Below are 24,507 nucleotides of genomic sequence, written 5' to 3'. Positions count from 1 at the left end.
ATACAATGATAATCTATCATGTTAACGGACAGTATAAAAAGCTATATTCCCAAATACCTGAAAGTAACATTCCAACTGCTAACCTCTTGAAGAAGATAAATTTCCCCTAATGAAAAAGAAATTAGAGAGTTCAGGTTCAAAGGAGTATATAATCTCAAACTGGGTGGGGATCAGTAGACTAGGAAGAAGATTCTCATTATAGAGGAAGTCATGTGCAAATACAGAGCAAACGTCAAGACCTAGTCATTTGTGATGTTAGGATGAAACCAAGATATAATCCATGTTTGACCAAACTGGAGTCTTTACTATCTGTAAATTTAGAAAGTCAAATGTGTAATCTACTCCATAATTGTGAAATTTCACTACATACACGCATGCACACACATACACACACACACACACACACAATGTAACTGGATTTTCATTACTCTAAAGTTACTGGTAATATAGAAAAGCTCACATATCACGCATGCTGCATTTATGCCATCTTGCATCTTGAACTCTTATTTATCTACTTCCTGAAAACCTTATTAAAATACTGAAAACCAAAAGCTGTATAAGTACTTTAGGTATAGTTTGCACATCTGCTCATAAGTATCTCTCAGGGAAAATGATAATTGCTGAGATTATCAGTAAAATTAAAGTTCCAAGAGGGCCTACCACCTATCTCCATTTAACTAATACACACATATGCACACACCAAAATAGTGTAAGAATTACCCTAGACTGGGTGTGTACAGGACGTCTGCCTGGCTTAACAATTATGTTTCCAGTACCCAACACAGTGTGCAACACATGGTAGGCACTCCACAAACATCCACTGAATAAAAACTTAACTGAATTGAAACTTAAACTAAAAAAACAAAAAAGTTCATTCAGATGAGCAGACTGATCTGTACATTCTATAAATATACCCCTATATAATCAGCTGACCCACATTTTGTTACCATTAAATATTCTGTAAAGTAATTATACTTATTTTTATAGGACATAACTACTCACTTTTGCTCCTAAACTAAATGAATTTTCTAAACAACTATAATTCTGATGGCAAACCTAATATTTTCTAATTTTGAACCATTAATCCAAAGCTTGCTTATCACTAGTAAAAGTTTATGATTGAGAAAAACTTAAGTATAATATGTCCTAAGATCTATAATCTGTCTAAAATAAAATTTGTTTAAAAACCCTTTTAAAAATTTTCTCAAAAACCAACAAAAGGCTATCTGGTGTTAAACACTTGTTTTACTAACTCAGGACTTAAAATATCAACTCACAAATTTTGTCTACGTCCAGAAGCTATCTCCCACTAATAAACAATTACATTTTGATACCACGCTATATAACTACTTTACTTCTTCTTGCCACTTCCTGAAAAAAAAATCTAAGCCGACATGCAATCTCTACAGAGGAAAAAGTAGTAAATTATCCGCAACTATCAAGATTATCACTGATTTAAAAATTATGTATGTGAGCTACTCAGAAATACTTCTAGTGGTAACTCAAGGGAAAAAAATAAAAGATCATACTCATTTGAAAAATGAGTTAGGACTCTTAAAACTTGCTCTTTAAATATTTTCCCATCTCAACACTCAAATAAACTTGAGTTTCCAAAGGGTAGAACTCAATCGCTATGTAGAATTTTAGAACTGTAGGTATGTGCGATAATTCCCCTTTCTTTCTCTTGTCTTGAAAGCAGACAAGAGCATGCTTCATTTGCCACATTTCAGTAGTTACTAGGTCCTGCTGTTATTATACTCAAAATAACTCATTAATTTATAGTTAAGAGTACAGGTTCTGAAGCCAGAGTACTCAGGTACAAATTGTGGCTTAGCCACTTTCTAACTATTCACCTTTGGAAAACTACTGTTTCACTTTGCTTACCTACAAAACAGGATTAGAGTCGACCTCAGAGATCTGTTTTGAGGATTAAATGGCCTACTATTATAAAGCACTTAAAAGAGTACATGGCATGTAATAAGTTCTTGATCAGTGTAGCTCTCCTATCACCACCAAAACCTAGGTTACCTATGTAGCCAAGGTTACCACACAGTCTGCTAACTGGTCTCCCTGTCTCTAGTCTTATTGCCTTTAAGCCCATTCTCCACCCTATAGTCAATGATCTAATGCAAATGTGCGCATGGGCTACCCTAATTCTTATGCACTTCCAATCCTAGAATGTCACACATAAGATTTGTAAATGCTGCAATCTGCTTCCTAGCAGCAACATTCACCTGCCTGGCATTTCTCAAAGTCTGTTACCAAGCCAGAAACATAGCAGCATGATAAGTAAAGGTAACATTTTAAAAATAAATTCTAATATTGAGTTCCCTTCTTCCTGCTCTATAAAAACATTTCTAGGGCTGGGTGCAGTGGCTCACGCCCGTAATCCCCACACTTTGGGAGGCTGAGGCAGATGGATCACTTGAGGTCAGAAGTTCGAGATCAGCCTGGCCAACATGGTGAAACCCCATCTCTACCAAAAAATAATTAGCCAGGCATGGTGGCACATGCCTGTAATCCCAGCTACTTGGGAGGCTGAGGCATGAAAATCACTTGAACTTGGGAGGCGGAGGTTGCAGTGAGCTGAGATCACGCCACTGAACTCCAGCCTGGGCGACAGAGCCAAGATTCCATCTCCAAAAACAAAAATTCTAATGCTGTAGTTAACATAAACTAAGGCAGCAAAGCAGGAGAAAAGGAGACAGAAAAAAAAAAAGGCTAAACTAACCAAGATATTTTGTACTCTGTGGCAAGCAACCTAGTAAGCATGAAGTAACTATGTAAACATCATCAAATGAGTACTGGCTAGGACATTGTTTTGTAAATGCTAGAAGTTTGAGAACCACACTCAAAGTATGTATAAACATGGGTCCAAAAACACTGAAATACAAATCTATGTGATTCTCCCATCTATCCTTCAAATCTGAGCTCAAGAATTACCACTTCTATAAGTTTCTCTCATACAGAGTTAATCAAGCCTTCTTCTTTAACTCTTTATCTTGTATCACACCATACCACACAGTAAATTATTTAATGTCTGTCTATCCTCCAAGAATATGAGCTTCATGAAGGCAGGGGGACTGGCAATCTTTCCACCCTAGCACCTAGCAAACTGCGTGGCACAAAATAAATTCTGATATAAGCTTGCATGATCTGTCATATTTTATACATTACTGTATAATATAATAACATTTTCCTATAACTTTCCATATTTTAATGTTTCTGCAATAAGAATGTCTAATAATTAATAAGTATATTTAATATGGTGGTATATATTTTTCTTTTCTCTTGGAAGTCTGTTATTAAAATGATGATGCTTCATATAACACATGGTACAAAGCAGCCAGGAAATACAGTGTGAATGAGCAATTCTAGCCCTAATAAAAATGGTATCAACAATTCTTTTCCTAACATGGTTAGTTCTCGATTTTCTACATAGGAGAGCAATGGCTAAATATTCTCAATTTACAGATAAGAATACATAAATGATTTGCATATATTTACCTATATCAAATTTTTCTTCAGAATTATCAAGTTATTTTTCCTAAACAAGTATGAAAATCAGTTGTTTCTGAAGATATACTAAGTCTTACCAGAAAGATTCTAATTAATCAAAAGCATACTACGAAGTGTCATCATTTATGTTCTTTTAACATTCTATAACTTATATCTACCTTTTTTCTTCATACACTTCCAACGTGACATTATTTTAAATGATGGCAAGATATATTGCTTCCTCAACCATGTTTTTCTTTGCCAAACCGTAATTCTGCTTACGTGGGACAATGTCCTTACTATGTCTATAAGATTTAATTATTGCCATTTCCATTTCCAAGATTGTTCTATCATTTGACCAACACACATCTCACCCTAAACATCTTTGCCCTGACAAGATTTCAGTTCCTTATATTATTAATGATCAATATGCTCTCAATGTCCTTTTTCTATATATCTTTCCACTATACTAATCTGCCTGTTTTAAAATTTCTTAAGAAATCAACCTAGCAAAGTATTTTTCAATTTCTCACTAAAAAACAATTAAAAAATATTACACTAACAAATGATCATTTTAATTCTAATCAATGACAGCAGGCTGGTAAAAACTTGGATAGGAAATTTCCCTATGAATTTACCGATTGATATCAATCTACATCTGTAAATGTTGGACTTATCATATGGTTTACCAGACTGAATTTAAGTAAATCTACATGATGAATATGATTTACTTCACAGTCAAACATGCATTACTTACATCAAAACTTATATCTTGAACTCCTAAGAACAAAAAAAAGTTTACAATATTGAAAAGATTATGAGATATTATCTAAAATTCTGAGCCCCGTGGCGTCTTTGCTTTTCTGTAAGATATACTTTCTGAGACAAATAACTGAAAAATTTCTTTAGGCAACATACCAGCTTCTGACACTGAATCAAAATGGTTGTATTATTTCATTCTAAAAAATATAATATAAACAATTAGAAATGTACATTATTAATATGTTTTTATCAAAAAGAAAAATTAATTACTTTTGACTCTAAAACACATCATCAGCTGTAAAGCTCACTATCGTAGTCTGGTTTATTTAAAAGCTACAAACTACATTCATATGTAAAATTACTTTTTAAAAATTATATTCACATGTGGAAAGGGAAGGAGGAAAGTTTAAGAAAGCTGTTAATCCCCAAAAAGTCTATTCTTAGTTATCTAATTTTGGAACGCTTCTAGAATTATAAATAAAAATGCTAACAGTTACACTTCTACAGTAGCCTATAGAACACTAAATATATTCTATTCAAATCTAAATGTGCATTTAAATATACTTTATTTTTAGATTTATGAAACATTACTTATATTTAACAAATATTTGCTTAATCTTAAAGCTAATGCCTACATCATTTATCTGATATAGAAAACCATCCAAAATGTAATAAATATAATTTTAAATGATCATTCTGAAGTTAATCACCTAAGAAAAGTCATTGATAATTTATGGTATTTCTATGGCTTTCATTAATTCATTTTAGTTAACACATTTTTATATTTGTATTTCCATTGAAATTACAAGAGTTATTACATATGTAGCACAGAATATTATCTGTATAACTGAATTGACCTTAAACCTACTTCATCTAGAACATTTCTAAAAACTTCACTGAGCTGCCATAATTTTTGTCAGCATATGTAGTACTGAATGACCATTAAAATACCTGAATTGAAACTATTCCAGTCTAGCAGTTTGTAAGATCTTGTGTTACCCATAATTCCGACAAAGGCTGAGTTCAAAACAGCAAATTAGTAGATCAGTTTTAGGTGCAGAATAGTAGGAATAAAACAAAAAACACTACAAACAAGAACGCAATTGACAACACCACTCGACAGGAACTGGAAAGACATAGACAGCAGAGTTAATAAGAAGTAGAAATAGAAAGGGGGAAAGGAGCATGCTACAGTAATCTAACATTAACTAATCTAATTATTTAATTACCGTGATTTTTAAAACCACCCCATTCTTTCCCGTGTTGTAGTCACCCGTTTGCTCAATATTTACCAAAGGAGGATGTTCTTTAAAAAAGCCTCCAAAATAATAATCCATAGTTAGCAGGTGGTAGTGGTTTTAAAATAAGATTTTTTTCCCTTCTATAGTGAGAATGAAACAAAAATTTCCCATATTCACTGGTCAAAAAATAGCTGCAAAACTCATTTGAGAATGCAAACACAACATTTTTAACATTAGCACATGCATCTCAATCCATCGTTAAGTCTCCTTCAGCAGAGGAACTCAGTGTCACAAAATTAAAACATCATCATTATGGTAGATGTTAGAGTTTTGTTTTGTTTCAACATTCAGCTTTTCTTCAATATATTAAAATTTCTTCATAAATAATTACTTAAGAGGCCTGGAGATCAGTAAATGTTCTCAAGAAAATGTTCCTTTTTAGTGCGTAATAATACATAAAACGATCCGAAGAATGTGACATTTTATTTTATTTTTTGAGATGGAGTCTCCCTCTGTCACCTAGGCTGGAGTGCAGTGGCATGATCTCGGCTTACTGCAACCTCCATCTCTAGGGTCCAAGTGATCCTCCTGCCTCAGCCTCCCAAGTAGCTAGGACCACAGACAATGTACCACCAGGCCCGGATAATTTTTGTACTTTTGGTAGAGAGAGGGTTTCACCATGCTGCCCAGGCCGGTCTCAAACTCCTGAGCTCAAGCGATCTGCCCACCTTGGCCTCCCAAAATGCTGGGATTACAGGTGTAAGCAACCGTGACCAGTCAGAATGTGATACTTTAAATCCAAATAATATTAGAACCATTAGAATAATTACACATATTTAACTAAAAATAAAACAAAATGAAAATATAACTCATACATCATTGAAAGCACTTATATGTATATGTCCATGACCTTTTGGGAAATAATCCATTAATAACTGAGAATTTCTAAATGTGAGCTGAGAAAATACTCTAAACTGGGAGAAAAGGCAGAGAATGGGTGAGCTGGTAGTTACAATACACAAAACACATTCTGTAATAGGAATCACTCTTTTCTTCCCTGGGCCTGGATTCTTACATTTCTTGCACAATTAGCATGAACTGGCACATAAAATAAACCCCAAAATGCAGTTAGTTGTTTTTTTTTTTTTAAGTAGTGACATTTTAAATACAACTCTCTACTTAAACTTATTTAAGTAAACTTCACCTGTTCTCCCAGACTCTATAGCTTACTCAGAGTACATGGAAGCAACAAAATCAAATCAAAATGTTTTTCTTTTTTTTTTTTTTTTTTTTTTTTTTTTTGAGAAGGAGTCTCATTCTGTTGCCCAGGCTGGAGTGCAGTGGCACGATCTCAGCTCACTACAACCTCCGCCTCCCGGTTTCAAGCAATTCTCCTGTCTCAGCCTCCCGAGTAGCTGGGACTACAGGCGCCTGCCACCAGGCCCAGCTAATTTTTGTATTTTTAGGAGAGACAGGGTTTCACCTTGTTGGTCAGGCTGGTCTCAAAACTCCTGACCTCAGGTGATCCACCCGCCTCAAACTGGCTTCCCAAAGTGTTGGGATTACAGGCGTGAGCCTCCGTGCCCAGCCCAAAATTCAGTAAGCAGAAGACATCTAGTAATTAAATATACTCCTGAAACCATGTTTCGAACTATCAGATCAGTGGGTGCCATCTATTAAAATATTTGAGTCAATGGTCCATAGAAACACAGGTAACTAGCCTTGGGTCACAAGGGTGATGTCAGGTATTTTAACTCAGTATTTCCTTGCATTTTCCAAATAATTCAAGTTCCTTAACACAAAGATGTAGAATTTGGCATAGTCTTCAAGATCCCAATACATTAAACTCGCATCAGTCTGAATTTTTCTTTAAGTACTGTACACAAATACTACAATGGAGAAAACATCTTATATTGACCACAAAAATAAGAAACAGGGGAAAAAAAAAACTAAAGAAGGGAAAAAAAAGAGAAAACCAGTGCTTAGAAGATGCATTTGCCTAGTTTTAGAGTTAAATAATCCTGACTCGCACTGTTTTTCTGAAATCTCATTCAGGGTCCAGAGAATTCTAGTCTTCTTCTCTGAAATAAACTCAAATGACATCAAACTACAGGGCATAAATTAAACTTTAAAAAAATTTTAAAAAATAGTAATGCTCTGTATCCTCAAAAATAGTCATTATCTACAATATTTTGGTCCAATAACTTCAAAGCATTTTACCCTTCTTTCTTTTTTTTTTTTTTTTTTTTGAGACAGAGTTTCGCTCTTGTCGCCCAGGCTGGAGTGTAGTGGCGCAATCTCGGCTCACTGCAACCTCCACCTCCCGGGTTCAAGCAATTCTCTGCCTCAGCTTCCCAAGTAGCTGGGATTACAGGTGCCTGCCACCACGCTCAGCTAATTTTTGTATTTTTAGTATTTTACAGGCGTGAGCCACTGTGTCCGGCCACCCTTCTTTTTATAGCTGTCAATACAAGCCTCACAAAGAGGTCACTGGATGTGACAATTTAAAATTTTCAAAAATATATATGTCTATACACCAAACAAGAATACTAATATAACTTCAGGTTTAATGTACATTGATTGAGCATCTAGTCAATGAGAGATGCAAGAACACATTCCATATGGAAAGTTCCCACTATTCATCATGCTTATTTTAGACGTAGAAAAATCACCAAAGGATTTCTGATCCAAGGGCCTGAATCCAGTGGGACTTTGATGCCTACTCGCTTTTATAATTATGGTCCTATGTTTTAAAGAAGTAAGCTACTATTCCTACTCGTTTGCTTAAACATAACAAATAGCTACATAAAAGAAACTGAAGGACCAGATGTTAGTTTGCTCATCTGTTTTTCAATTCTTAGCTACTCTAGACAACGCCTACAATTACTTTGTTGCCCATGCTGGATTCCACCAATGACAGAGTGGAATCCCAGCACAGTGCTGGGATCTGGGTTCTGTGTCTCCTGAGTGCTGCCTGGGTAGGCTGGAGGGGACAGGTGGCCGTGGTCAAAGACAGTCCCAGTGTGTTCAAGTTATACAATGAGCTCTAAGAAATGACAGCTCCAGTAGCCTGCTCAGGAAGAGGGTCTTTGACCCACGGACTGGTCTGGTTCCCTCTGCTACCTATCTGTTCCTATGACACCCACAGTGTTTACATAGGTCTTGTTGTGTTGCCCAGGTTGTTGCCCAAGTCTGGCTATGTTGCCCTGGGCTCAAGCGACCCTCCTTGCCCCGGCCTCCTGAGTAGCTGGGACAACAGGCACATGCTACTGTGCCCAGCTTTACAATTACATTTTTAAAAATACCTGTTTTAAGAACAAGGAAAATAAGTAATCTATAAAAAGCTACTGCTAATGAAAAGAACTAACATCTTAAACTAATGGCCATAACGGTCAATTTATAAAAATGTTTATCTCCCCTGGGTCAAAGAAAAGTTATTTAAGGATTTCCTTAAAGTGATATTGTGACCAAAAATAAATCGATTGGTTTTTTACAGAAAAGTAACTAAAATACACTTAGTTTATTTATAATTAAGATGACTACAAATATATTAAAGTAACGTGCTAGTTTATACTTTCTTTTCATTTCTCTTTTCAGTTAGATTTGGCTTTAAAAAAATCATAAAAATCAATTTTAATAACCACAATCTAAATAAAGGAAACATTGAAACTTTTTAAGAACATACCAGGATTGTGGATACGATCCAAAAGCTTCACAGAACGTGCACTAACTACACCCCCAACGTGTACAAGGAATCCAGGAGGAAATGCCGTCAAGGTAAAAAATGGAAATTCCTAGTGGAAAGAATAGGGGAAAAATACAACTTATCGTGTGTAGAGTGTAAAAAATTTGCTTATTAAAAAGCTTGCCATAGCAAATGTATTACATCCCTTGAAATAAAAGGCCACCCATTATACATTACACATGCTTTGTAATTAAAAGTTTTATTAAATGTTTAGTTTCAAATCCATTTCCCCATATATACAATGTTATACAGAATCCAAAGACCCATTTCATCAGTTCTCAATGAAGAAAAAAAAAGTGTTCCTTCAATTTAAGATATTTGAAACACACTCTTCCTTCCTCTGAATCTCCAACTCTGATGGAACTTCTCAATGAGATGAGGGAACTGCCCTATCCCTCTACCCCATTATCTATTTATCAGTGGTTTAGACACCCCCTTCACATGAACACCCAGTATAAGACACTGGTAAAGACTCTAAAAACCTGGGGCCAAGGGATCTAAATGAAAGTGGGACCAAAGGAGGGTAAGTGAGAGGATAAGTAGTGTGGGTTAAGAGAAAGAGGATAGTGGCAAATATCAAGTTGAGATGGGTAGAGAATCATTGTGTGAGGTTACTCTATCAACACCAATGTGGCAGGAACAAATACAAGTGCATAAAGGTACATTAAGGAAAGTTGAAAGGTACATAGATAACAGCTAGGACGGCAATAAAACTCCACAAGTTCTTGCAAGCTTTATTCTCTCCTTCTCTCTTAAAGAATAAAATTCATCAACTTAGAGACAAAGAGAAACACAAAAAAGAAAAATGAAAAAGCCGAGAAAGGAAATTCATTGAAATAGGACCCAATAAGAAAACGGAACTCCTGTGGAAACATGGAGGCCCCTCACATTACACAAATTGGATGCAAGTAAGGAAAACTTGATGTTTGACCTGTCTGGCTGCAAGATTAATGTAGCTCACTTAACTGGAATCACTTACCAGTAGCCTCAGCTATTTAGAACATAATTGAGCATAATTGAGAAAAATAAGCAAAACAGGGCTCTCAACGGTCAAAAGAACTGTTATGGTCTCAAGCTCTAAAGCTCATATACTTTATTCATAGGAGACTCCCACAGATCATATTCATACTATATTATAGTAGTTATAAATTTTTATCTTAAGAAGAAACAATTCTAAAATTTATCATGATCTTATTTTCAAGACCACCTCAGATTAAATGCAACAAATAAAAGCTGGTAAAGAGATACAGAATACCACCAGAAGCAGGCTCATTAAAAGCAGCAAGAATTATTCACTGGCTGCTTCAAGCATGGAGAATACAAACTCACAAAAGCATGATCACAAAGCACGGCAACTTGGAATCATTTTGCACAAAAGCTATCAGTCCTGTGCACCTCAGTAACCCATGAAGGTTGAGTATAAAAAAATTTCTAAAATTTATTTAGAAATAAATTCAGTTCAAATTTAGAAGTAATCTTTAAACAAGAGAAAGAAAAATCTACGCTATGTAAGAAAAGAGTAAAAAACTGGTCTATGGAAGTGGTTAGGTATGGCCCAGCAGAAAGGTAGAGGGAAAATAAGGAAGAGGATGGAAGGAGAGTACGTCACTTATAATAAATGTATTATAATATGTTTAGTCAAAATGCATTCTTATTTCCATTTAAACTTCTTTTTCTGTCCTCTAAGTTTTATTCCTGGAAATCTAATAAAAACTGTACAAACTAGAAGATTACCTCATAATGAATTCATATTTATTATTAGGAAATTTGAATGTAAATGAAGTTTTGAGTCATAAAAATATTTGAATGGATTTATTGTTAGGCACAGCACACACGGGGTAATTACACAATAATATAAGTATTAAGAAAGAAGTTGGAAAAACAGTTCGGTAATCACTGAGCAAGTACATTTGAACTTTGTAAATGTGAGTTTTAAATGAGAAATGTATAGGTAAGCTTATAGTATTAATAATGTAGTTAGGTCTTTCAGATTTTTTTTTCAGTGTTAGGATCACTTAAATTTTAATATTTCCTCAAAATATCTGAGGCATGTGGTGGTCTCACAGAATAAAAAATCACTTCATATGTAATCTTTATACTTAAATCTTTTAAATATCTAGACAAGAGATACTGAAAATAACATTTTTGTAAACTAAATGGAAGATAGTACTTCCTTTTTCCTTCTAAAGAAATAGGTAAATTATGTATTAGAAAATATTTTCATATAAGATTTTACATAAGTATGAATAAATGAACCTAAATGACTTCTCATTTCAGGGTTCTTTACCCTTCTCCCCAAAGTTCTTTGTTTGGGATAAAGAAACGAGGGGAAGCATTGTACTAGAGCTGGTCAGAAAGAAACACACAGGGCGATGGCTGCCCATTGAGGCCATGACCCACTCTCCACCTCACATGTCCCCAGTTCACCTAATCAGCACACCAATTCACTCTAAAACACAAAATTTAACCTATAACAAATAAAAATGTCATTGTTATTTAACCAAAACTCCGTCTTCATACAATTCTCTCATGAGAAGAGCTACTGCTGAAATCTATAGCAGATTGTTAAGTACCTATCATCACCACCATAACTAGCAACTACTGTCAAGTACTTCTATGTGCCAGGCCCTGTAGCCTGTGCTGTATAACCTTTCCCATATGAGGGAAGTACTATTATCTCCATTTTTTATATGAAAAACTGAAGTCAAAAGGGCCTTTTATTCCTACATTCTTTATAAGCAACCAACTTTATCATCTGGTTTCACTGTCATTTAGAGTTAAGGATTTGATTTCATTACACCTGATGAATCTATAGATTTTTCTTCTGTTTAAAAGAATAGCTTCTGTCAGGCACAGTGGCTCACGCCTGTAATCCCAGCACTTTGGGAGGCTGAGGTAGGTGGATCACCTGAGGTTAGGAGTTCAAGACCAACCTGGTCAACATACTGAAACCCCGTCTCTACTAAAAATACAAAAATTAGCCAGTCGTAGTGGCGGACGCCTGTAATCCCAGCTACTCAGGAGGCTGAGGCAGGAGAATTGCTTGAACCCTGGAGGTGGAGGTTGCAGTGAGCCGAGATCATGCCATTGCCCTCCACCCTGGGCAAGAAGAACAGAACTTCGTCTCAATGAAAAAAAAAAAGAATAGCTTCCTTAAGATCAGCCCAAGCACATCCTGCTTTCAATGCCTAGATGTGATTTTCAGGAACTGCAGAAGAAATTTTCTCCAGAAAGTCTTCATATTTAAAGTAGCTTTCCCTGTGGTACCTAGATAAAGTTACATGCTGATGCTCTGACATAAGCCAAGGGCAGGCAGCATAAAAATATTTAATAGTGTGTGCTCAAAGACAGGTTAGTTGAAAAATCATCAGAGCACAATGGGAGTATTCTTTTAAAAAGAGATTTAAATAGGATTTTTCTTAGGAGCTATTTAAATAGTTTATTCTTTAAATCAAATACTCTTTTTATTATTGCAAAAGACTAAACTTTCTAGATTTAAAATCCATAACAGATTTCTGCCATGGTTTATTGTACAATTTTACTCCCACTTCTAAAAAGATCAAAATTCTTCAAGAGTTTACCTTATATCAAAATGTTTCCCAAAATGTGTTCCTCACTAACAGGTATTTTAAAAGGAAAGTTCTATGGTAAAATGTACTTGCGAAATACTAGGTTAAACTAAGTTCACTAGGTTTCTTGACTGAAGGAACTTAAAAAGTACTTCCATATTTTCTCACAGGTAAAATAAAAGTCTTATTGAAAAACAAATCTGGCTGAGCACAGTGGCTCATGCCTCTAACCCCAGCACTCTAAAAGGCTAAGATGGGAGGATCACTTGAGCCCAGGAGTTCGAAACCAGCCTGGGCATCATAGAGAGAGGCTCTCTCCAATTAATTAATTAAATATCTATTTACTTTACATCAAAAAATTCATAGGTGGAACTTAAATCTAAATAAAACTTTTATCTCTATTTCTCATCTCCCGAAAACCTACCAATGCTTCTGTGGAGTAAAGAATAACACTTTTAATTTTGACAACTACTACTTGAATAATCCATAAAAGAGATTGGGCAAATAAAGTTTCTCTTTCCTCAAGAAAAAAAAAAAAAAAAAAAGCCATATAATTTATTAAGGGTGGTTTACCAAAGGGATAGAAACAAATATTAAAGAAGGGAATATAAAACATCATATAAGTCTATCATGTCAGTGACATAATCTAGTGTTCAGATTAGCACAATTAAGTCATATCTGAACACATATGGGGAGAATTCTTCACACTTCTTGCTTTTCCCAAAACAAAAGCCATACTAATGGCAGTCACAAGTGAATAGGAAAGCCAAAGATGATAATGCTTTGGCTGCTTACTTTGTACACAAGGTAGAGAAGTACTTTCATAAACTTAAGTAACTGCTACTTCGAGGATAGGCGATACAGATGTACTGCCAACTCAGGACTGACAAGGTTGTAAATGAAAACTATAGTTCTCTACACCTTTACTGTTAATTCCATGAAGATTATTTAGTAATCTATGTCCAATGTGTAAATGTGTCCAAAATTTTAAGAATGTTTAAATGCATATCTGAAAACACAAATTTTATCCAAACTAATTCAAAATGGTTTTCACTGCTTAATATTTTTGTCCCTTAAAGTGAGATGGTTTTTAAAGATTCTTGGTACAGACAGTAAAGTCACAGGCACAACATACAAGTAAAATCTTATTATATCGAATTTCAAGGGAACCCACATTTTTCTGTTGATGTGAATTCCACAATGGTAATTTCATTATAAGCAAGCATATTCCTATTGTGAAAAACTCTGTAGAGAACATAATAATGGGACAGGGAAAAAGAGCATTCTGGCCTAAAAAAATGGTAAGTGGACACACACACACACCTTCACTCTGGCCCTCTTCAACGTTTTCAGTCTTTTATTATATTTGGTTTTAATAGTTGATTTGAATGTTTAGGTGGGCCTTTTGGTGGCAGTTGTAGGTTTGCCTGCAAGGTGCGAGAGTAGTTGGAAGGTAACTGCTGCTTGATAGAGCATGAAGCAAAAAATGAGCTAAAGTCTCATCATTGCTTAGTTCAGCTCTGCTCTCTTCAGCCTTGTCTAGGTAAACAGTGCATACACAGATACTGTCAGCATAAGGAGGGAAAAGTCTAGAAAATAAATTGTACCAACCTCTAGAGGAGAAATACTTTAGTTTTATGAAATGTATCCTTTTACAGGTATTTACTCTTTCACCTTTTTTCCCCCAAATGCTAGTGTAATATAGAACATGTAAAAGAAAATTCTGTAAATGCTTATAGCTTTCAAATCAGACATAATGAAAGCTATAGAACTATGTCTTAAAATTATTGACATGACATATATAACATGCACCATATTAGTTAGTAGAAAAAAGAACATGAGTCTCACAGTGCTATTAAATAAAAAAAACTTTGCATTACGAAAAGAAAAACGCTGTCAACATTTGCTAAAAGATTAAATAAAACTTAAATGACCAAGATTAAAACTAGAAAGCTATCAATACAAGAAATAGGCTCTCACACATTTTTCAGAAACATACCCGCCTTCTACAGAACCTATGAGGCGATCCTCCCTTAGCAATGAAGTTTATTTAAAAAAAAAAAAGAGAGAGAGAAATCATCCAAAAACTGTAACTGCTTATTTTCCCAATCAACAAACATAGCTAAATCTCAAACTTACAATAACTGAAATAGATGCATTATACTGAATAACCACATTATTTATATTAATCTTTAGAAATATAGAATCTGTACATTTCTTATTCCTAAGAGATTGGTCAATGATAAAAGTAATCTCAGCAAATAAATATATTTATATTCTAAGGAATTATTTTTAATATAATAAAATGCTACTGGAATTTTTTTTCTGCAAAATGTTTACCATCTCCTTTCCAATGATAAACGTAATGGAAAATTACTTCAGCATTCAATAGGTATTCTCAAAAATAGTATTTCTGATCAAAGATTAAACAACAAGACAAAAATTATTATTACGTAATTATTCCAAATCAACAGTAATTATCCATAAACAAATTACTTTGACACCTTAAATCCATTTTGGACTTCAAAACTGCAATATTATAGATATGTAACCAAAACAGTTCATGAAAACATGCAAGTACATGGAAGCATAAGATAACAAAGTCATATTAACAGTGTAAGAACAAAAAATATCAAGTGAATCTTACCCTCTGTTCCAACGCTGATTGAGTCTGTTGTCTTAAAAGAGCTTTAAAGGGCCCCCCTTCTTTTCCAGCACTACCACTTCCCATTCCTACAGAACATCAGTACATAAATAACAACCAAAAAAGCAACTATAGAAACAAAGTTTAATTGCATTCAACTTCATAAACATCATGAGTTGAAATGTGATAAAATGATCGAAACATTTAAAGCACTGCGGATGACAAATAAAGCACATATTTTACTCTACTTTTATTCACAGTTTTCTTTAGATGCGACATGTCAGAGCCCTACTCACCCCAGCTACTTTTGGACTTAATTTTTTCAGAAAATTATAAGAAAAAGTATGTAAAGGTGATGAATCTTTGTATAATATTCCATTTTAAAAGCTGTCTTTTAATTAAAATAATCAAGATAATAACAATTACTATGCTAACAATTTAAGAATACTAAAAAATGAGAAATATAAAATGTCTGATTAAATGTAAATATAGAGACAAAAGCACTACTTGTGCTTACTGAAAATATTCCAAAATTCTCTAGAAAACAGAAAATCCAGGTGAGTCTGAAATATAGTCAAATCTATTTTCTTATAACTTCCCATTTCTAAACATATCATGACAAAACAGTATTAATTTCATACGTGTCAACGCTCATTCACAAAAATCAACATAAACTTTTTTTAAGTAAACAAAAAACCACAGACATGTAATAGACACATCACAAATGTACATAGTTATGAATGAAAGAATTATCTTTCCCAAGCTCTTAGATGTATTTTTTACGGCTTAATTTTAAATTTCTTTCCCTACCTTATTTTATTGTTCTGACCATGCCAATAGATCAACTATGGTCAAACAATCATAGAAAGCAGGGGACAGGTAAGAAGCCAGTGCTCTACAGACTAGAGTTAATCCCATCCCTTTCAAAACAGAAGATGCATACAGCCAAATTTACCACAACGACTTAAAAAGGAACTAATTAACTTTTACATTTTTAGCTGTTCTTGGATAAGGAAACAAAGGTTAGCATATGTATAGTCCCATTCTGTTCCTAAAAACAAAAAAATGGTTTTTCTTATAGTAATCTGAACATTATTTTTAGAGACTATACAATACTAAACATAGAAATGAAACTAAGATCTTTATATGAAGCATATTAAAAGCCAAAAAATAAAATGTAAATTTGTAGTGATAATTGAAATATCAGAAAATATAGCAGAAAAATTTAATAATTAATGCAACAGACAGAAAAAAAGATAATAAAAGAATATCACCAAAATGAGACTTAAACTGATTCAAACAGAGTAATTTACTAATGTAATCATATGGTTTAGCAACATGATGATACAGGTCCAATGTGAATGGAGTTGGTATGAAGGGAAAGAAAGTAAAGCATCTAAAACAGAAACTGTAGTAATAAGAATCTAATAATATTAGAAATACCCAGATCTATGTCCTTATATAATTTTTTAATATATAAAATAATTTGGCAGAATATTCATGATTGGCCATCAAGTAATCCTCAATTATATCCTTATAATTCCAATTATTTAACTCTGACTACCAGTAAGAAAAATAATAGAAAGGCATCTTGTATAAAATACCCAATAATTTTTTACAGCATGAAAAATAAAGGGATTAAAAAGCTGACATAATGTGATCCTACCAGAAGCAGCCAGGAACAGCTCTCCACTGAAAGAAACACTTTTCCTCAGAACTGGGCTGACAAGGCTAGAATGATGAGGGGTAAGGCTAGATTCCGAGAGGAGGAGACAGGACTTTTTAAGATGAAGGGAACCACAAGAGAGAGAGGGGGAGCTGGGACACAGGTAAATCCTAGGTCCCTGTGGGTAAGGTGCTGTGGAGGAAAGTAGCAGAGAAAAGATGCAGATTCAGAAGATGATCAGAAAATGCAGGCTAAGGAAAGCAATGATGAGGCAAAATATAACAATAAAAATGAACTTTAAAATGTACAGACAAATTACACTAAGCAAATGAGAAGTCACTAGCAAGACCATCTATCCCACGTAATGAAAATAACAGGCATAGTCTAAAACTTAACAAAACCTTTACAAACTTCACATTCATTAAAATTTTTTAAATCACTAACTTAGGATTTTATGTGATTCTAATAACTTTTAATTGATGTCTTCAAAATACTTAACTTGCCTGCCCTTTTTGGCTTAAGAATTTGTAAGATTCAAATGTACCCCATTTTCAAATTTTTAGAGCCAGACTTGCTGCCTAAAATATAAACACTTATTTAAAGTTATAAAGGTGCAGTACTTCAAATGTTACTAACTAAAAGATAGCATCAATGGGCACTTTAATTGAATACCCATAAAAAATACTCAGTACTGGATTAGGTAAACAGTTGTCAGTATTAATTTTAATATTAACTTCTTTCTATCCAGTTTTGAGATATATATTAATACTTTTCTTTTTCCTCTAAAATGTTTAATACTTTACTCTGATCATAGTATTATTTGCATTTACAGAGACTTGAGTACCCTAAGGGTCAAATACCCTCTATAAAAACTATACATAGTTAAAAGACTGGCTAAAAAAAATCAGCTAAAATCAGGTGTCAAATCAATATTCTAACACTAGTAAATCTAAAATTCCACTATTAGTTAAATACTTGGGAAAAAATATAAAAATAAAACCTTGTAAATGTCAAAAATTAGTATCTACAGAAATAAAAAATTTTTTAAAAGAGACCTACCAGAAATACAGATAATGTAGCTTTAACTACAAACAGAAAAAAAAAACAACTTTCTCAGTCTAAATGTTATTAACTTTATTCTACTTTTGGATTCCCAAATAAATTATAATCAGCTTATCTCTGTCCATTATTTCTCAAGACACTGATTCTGATATAGGTAAATCAGAAGGCAGAAAATCATGAAATACAGGCTGAAATTATAGTTTTAGAATTTTTATAACAATCACAATTTTGCCATTTGAAGTCTCCATGAGAAACAGGAGTGCTCCTCAGGACAATTTAGAGATATTTAGGGACTCATAATATAAGGCCAAGGGGCTGAAAATTGCTACTATTATATAAATAAACTATTGAAGTAATAAATAATTTTAGGAAAAAAAATTATTTAGAGGTAGCTTATAAATATAGGAATACATGAGAATAACACCCCATTTGTAAATAAATTTTTTTAAACTAAAAATTTGGAGCCAGAAGATAAAACACGACAAGTTCATTGATATTTATTCCTTGACAATCTTCTTTAGGCTTGGCCTTTCTGGTAAATTTAAAAAAAAAGAAACAAGAAACAAGAAACAGAAAGACCAAGGAAATGCTTCCCAAACTTTATCTGTGGTATGGCAAAAAAATAAAATAATAATAATAACAACAAATAAATAAAGGCCTGGAATATGCAGTCTGTGGACCAAAGTCTCAAAAATATTTTTTTAAACTTATTACTCAAATAGTAATGTAAATCTTTCTTGTCTTGATTGTCATGAATTTTAAGGCCAGAGTCTCTTACTCTTAATCTGAAAAAAAAAAAAAATCTTTTTTCACTACAATCTGGATGGTTCCATTTTTATGGCATAAACCTCGTAAAGTGCCAAACTCCAAAGCATCCATTACTGTCAAATAACTACATTATTTGTAGACATTATTCACAATTATCTAGAAAGATGAAGCTGTTATCTTCAAGAAAACAGGTATTTATAATTATCTTTATATTTTACGACTTCATTTATAAAAACAGAAATTAAATCTATAGGCTTTTTAAAAAAGGATCTTTCCTTAGAAGTAGCACTGCTTTGGATTTAGACTTCTTTTCCTTGTTTTCACAAAATCTAGGATTGTTTTATAATTTCTTTTCCTTGTTTTCACAAAATCTAGGATTGTTTTATAAATTTCTTTTCTAACATACATATAGGGCTGTTAAAAATATTAACTAAAAATAACAAATAAGAACTATGTTTTAATCATCTGATGGGAAAACTGTCAGACAAAAATACTACTTATAAAAATTTCATCACTATTAAGTTTTAAAATTTATTTTAAATTTTTCTAAACAATAATAATTTAGTAATTTAAATAAGTTAATTCTATTCTAAGGTATAAAGAACTAATTTGATTTTTCATCAACTTTTTATCATAAAACATATTCATAAAAGCCCAGAAATCATTCATCAAAATACAATAGAAAATACAAATTTAATGAACAGAAAAATTTAAGAATAAGTAAAAATGCTATTTTCTAACCTAGAAAGACTAGTAAAACCAAACATTTTAAATACCCAGTTAATAAATAGATAGATGTACTCTAATATAACCATTTCAGTGGTTTAAAGTTTTTTCATAGTAAAATCTTAGAATTATATTCACTAATAGGCAGAAATAATAAATTCAAAAATGCTTGTATGCAATTGATTGCAAGCCACTAGTGTTACTTTTTAGTCAAAATGTTTTAAGATGTTATTCCTTTTAATTCAAGCATAAAACGAAAAATGTCTACATGCCAAAATAAATCGTGGACTTTGATATCTACACTATGATTAGATCAATGAAATGTAGACAAGATAATTTCTGAATTATACAAAATTTTCATATTTTAACTGCAGTAACTGAAAATGGTCAGTATTCACATTTTCTTTTTAACTTAAGTGCCAAAAACAAGAGGAAAGATTTGGATGGAAAGCTAATAAGAAATAGAAACAAATTTTTAAAAAAAGAAAAAACAAAAGGTGGGTGGAAGCGCCTTACCAGTTTTGGGTGTCAAACTCAAATCTGTGTCAGAAGAAGAGGACTGTCGACTGTAGGACTTGGAAGGTGAAAAGGAATAGGTTTGGTTTTTCAGAGGGGTTGAGGGTCCTGATGAGTGAGTATTGGGATTGGGATCTTCATTGAAGGGAATCCTGCCAGAAGAAGGTGGAGAAATATTAAGTAATCATGTGCCAAAGGACTTGACAGGTGGCAGCATGATCCAAACACCAGGAAAGAATTGGGGCAGGGCCAGCAGTCATTTCTTACATGTGGAGCTGGGAATGAGGCCAAAGACAACCAATTGCTGTTTAACCATTCATCACTCTCCAGATAAATATTATCTGCATTGAAACAGTTAATAAGCCAAGTGAAAAAGCAAAAAAGCATGAAATGACAGACTAAGTGGATAAAAAATATCAAAAGGAGAAATAAAAAGAATATATGACAAAATATTTTCAAATAAACAATGCTGTAAGTTACAAAAGAAAAATGGTAACTACAAATGGTGTGTGTAAATATTCATAATTGTTTTTATATTTGCACACACATAGATATCCTCAAAAGAAAAAAATGTTTCCTTATCCTATAGCAGCAAGAGTGCCACAGCTAAAAACACAGCAGAGAGAAAAATGAATACAGCTACACAGAAACATTGCATTTAATACAGAATAGTTGCTTACCTGTTCTCCAATAGCTCTCTTCCACAGAATGAAATAGGACCTACTGTAATAGGTTTTGTATATAAAGAAAATAAGCAAATTGGAAGCTTTGGCAGCTATTTCATTTACAATCTAATCATCAATTTTATTTTTAAACAAATGCAGAAATAATTATAAAAATATATATGGGAGGATTCGCCACAAAATTCACAGTACACATATACAAAATAGCATTATTTGAGGATCTGTGGAAGAGACTTTGGAAGCTGGAAGAATACCTTCACTTCCATATAGTTAGAGACTCTGTGGCAGCTAAATACAGAAGTTCCTCACTGCAGCTGGACTTCGAGTAAGAAAAGGATGAAGCAAAGACTTATGGTACCTGCCTACACTACCTGCCTGCCTGCCTCTGCAGCCACTCTGCCCGTGGCCTGCATCTCCCCAGCTCTGGAGTCTGAGCAGTCCCGTACCAGTATAGATGAGAGTGGGAACAGACACAGAGAAGTTCTGAGTAAGTCGTGAGCCAGTAGCAGTGTGAATTGGGCTGTTGTGAGTCGAGCGGCATCCATGGCTTGGAGGATGAACCAGCGGAGACCTGAGGGAATTTGTGGTCAAAGTGGAAGAAAAGAAAACAATACATACAACAGATTGCAGAGTTATGTTAAAATAATTTCAAAGGAGCTTTAGTCAGGGAAGAGAACTTATTTTTTTAATCCCTAGCATGCAAAAAACAAGTTGAAATTGAAAAATAGCTAAATATTAATTTGTTAGGATACATAGTTTTAAAGTATCTGATTAATAAATTAATTGTGATTAATTTATTAATTGTGAATAAGAAAATAGCAAGCAGAATAGTGAATGAAATTAAATGAGAACAAGACTAAGATCTGTATTTTAAGTTTCCTTAACATATTTGTTGTTATTTTCATCCTAATAGAACTTACTATGCACTATTTATGGGGAGGGACGCCCATAAAAGTAAAAAGTCAAATATAAAGTTCTTATATTACCTTTGAAACTGAGATATGAATTGCTGATATAATTAATTATATTTTCTATAAATAAAGTTAAATAACTGTCTAGGCTACTAAGATAGGGGTACTTAAGAATATGAGAGATGATGGCATAAAGAGAAATGAGTGAACTGATTGGATATACGCAGATAAACATATTCCAGTATTTCAATACACCAAATATATAGCTTAAAATCAGGTTACACTGGAAACAAAACAAGGGGACCTTGCTTTTAAAGACATTTTCATAAAACAATGTCAGTAACTTTGGCTCTCATACAGAATATATCATATAAACTATATTCCAAATCAAAATTTTATAAGATATCAACTTATATCCTATAATAAACCATATCTATGTGTGTGTATACTTAGAGCAGTTATACAAGTATATATTGATATATAAGATTTGAAATTTTTAAGAAAAAATTTGGCTAAAAGGAATACATTGAATGTTGTAAAAAGGTATATTACATAAATAAGAATCCTGAATTTAATATCAGCAATTATTTCATCGTGCAATGCCTTTGCTTACACACAATGAGGGAAACAGAATCATATGAATCATATGTGAGTACACTCTGAAAAACTATCATCCCCATTTTTTAGAACGCAAATTAAAGGCAGGCAAAGAGCCCAACTTTCCCTGATCTTTTTTTTCTTTTCCATTGCTATATTACTGACTGCCCAGGAACATTCCCCAATTCACAATTTGTCAAGGTTCTAACATGAGCTATCACTAACTGATCATAATAGTCCTTCCTAAGGTCTACAGACTACTTTCTGAAAATATTACTGATTTTACAACAGGAGAATTGTTTCTACGTTTGTTGCTAATAGAAATTAAAAGGTATTTACTATAATGGATAAAAATCAAACAGTTCCTTGGTGATCTACTTTTACACCAAAAAATGAGTAAGGTTTTGTTTTTGTTGTTATTTCTCCGCTGAAGTGAGAAAAAGTATGAGAATTCTCAAAAAGAATTTAAAAATCCAAGACTTAAAAATAAACAATGCTATATTTATTATAATCAGTAGTATACACAGGAGAATTTGTCTCGTAGTACTTTTTTTAAGTAAAGAAGCAATAACTCATACTTAAAAGCACTTTCTATTGTCAAGAGAGTTAAGCTGGAAAACACCAAAGGGATTTATAGGGTGCATGACACTAAACATCAAAAAGAAAAAAACTTAGGAAGTAGAACACACCATTAATGTAGGTAAAATAAAATGAAAAAACTAAAATGAACAGAGTAAAATGTTCAAATTATGGCATCAAATTAAAATTCAAATACACTGGAACATCACCATAATGTACTCTTGGAGTTTTCTGATTTGATCAGTCTCTCTGCATGAAAGGATGCCTCATAATAACCTGTGGTATTTATAATATTAATATTCCTTTCCAGTCAGTCAATAACATAATCTAAACCACCTTTTATCAAACTCCTGTCTAGAATCAACAATATTACATAATTAAATACCAGAATAGTTATAATCAGCTGAATCATAAAATAGGCTTTGAAATAGAACCCAAATTGCTTCATTCTCAAAAAATACAATGAAGCCAGTTGAAATAAAACAGCCTGAGTACTGAGGGTTTTTAAAAAATAACTTAGTTAGTAAGATGCCTTTTAGAAAATCCTAAGGAAGGAACTTACATCCATCATGAGGCTACAACAAGATTAGAAAAGGAGAAAACGTATACAATCCCAGAAGATTTACACTAATAGAACTCTTCCTGAATGCATGCAAAACATATCCCCTTGCTCTCTGTATTTCATTCTAAGGAACCAACAGGTAATATAGCTTTGTCATTCTCCTTCCACTAGGTAACTTACTTAAATTTGCTTAAACTTGCACTTTAATTTGCTAGTAAATATTTACTTAAATTTGCTACAGAGAGAGGGAAAAAAATCTGAATCCCTCAAAAAGCTAAACCTGCAATCTGACTCTACTGCTGGCAGCTGGCAATTCTTATCTTTCTAGGAGATATTTTAAATGGAATATAAAGCACATTCATTCTTCAATTTATTTAAAACAATTATTTCATTTGCCAATGTGTTTCCAAATAAAATTAAGCAGTATGTAACACTGTGCTTCCTCTTATGAATAAAATTCAACCCAAATGACTAATGGCCAGCAGAAATAAAATGGCTAACAAAAAGAATGCACTTAGGATAAAGAAGAAAATTTCATTTTAAAAAAGATGGTGAAAAAACATGTTTTTTCATACTATGATACCTTTCTATTCAACCCCTCCTGACTACTGAACTGGGAAACATTTTAGGTTTCCTGACTATACAACTCTGACTCCCTGATTATCTAGGACAGGAGTCCACAAACTACAGACTGCAGTCCGAATCTGTCCTACCATCTGTTTTGTAAATAAGTTTTATTTGAACACAGTCACACTGTATTCACTTGCATACTGTTTATGTTTGCTTTTGTGCTACAATGGCAGTTATGAAGTAGCATCAGCAAAAACTAAATCATTTACCTGGACCATTTGGTCATTCACAGAAAAAGTTTGCCAACCCTTGACTTAGAAGAATCTCTAGATGAGTGGTCTTCAACCGAAGTACTAAAGGCATTTAGGATGAAACAAGTCTTCATTGTATAGGGTTGTCCCTTGCTGT

At 33.2% G+C, this 24,507-nt stretch overlaps 1 protein-coding gene across 22 annotated transcripts in view; it reads right to left on the bottom strand.

Moving 5' to 3' along the window:
* C2CD5 (C2 calcium dependent domain containing 5) overlaps positions 1-24,507 on the bottom strand; it is a 96,126-nt gene that overhangs the window by 49,023 nt on the left and 22,596 nt on the right. For 5 of the 22 annotated variants that reach the window (XM_019039167.4, XM_055358440.2, XM_019039164.4 and 2 more), the window contains exons 8-10: positions 20,198-20,349; positions 15,463-15,548; positions 9,187-9,295 (exon numbers count right to left, since the gene is read on the bottom strand). In XM_019039167.4, coding sequence (XP_018894712.1) covers positions 9,187-9,295; positions 15,463-15,548; positions 20,198-20,349 — 347 coding nt within the window. Of the gene's footprint in view, positions 1-5,211; positions 5,278-9,186; positions 9,296-14,814; positions 14,848-15,462; positions 15,549-17,125; positions 17,318-20,197; positions 20,350-21,326; positions 21,452-24,507 lie in introns of those variants that run through there. The other 17 variants (XM_055358437.2, XM_055358434.2, XM_055358435.2 and 14 more) reach the window with 8 other exon arrangements.

The sequence above is a fragment of the Gorilla gorilla genome, chromosome 10, assembly GCF_029281585.2.
Source record: "Gorilla gorilla gorilla isolate KB3781 chromosome 10, NHGRI_mGorGor1-v2.1_pri, whole genome shotgun sequence".
NCBI classification, from domain to species: domain Eukaryota; kingdom Metazoa; phylum Chordata; class Mammalia; order Primates; family Hominidae; genus Gorilla; species Gorilla gorilla.
Note: the sequence above shows the minus strand (reverse complement) of the source record. Positions and strands in the feature narration are given on the sequence as shown.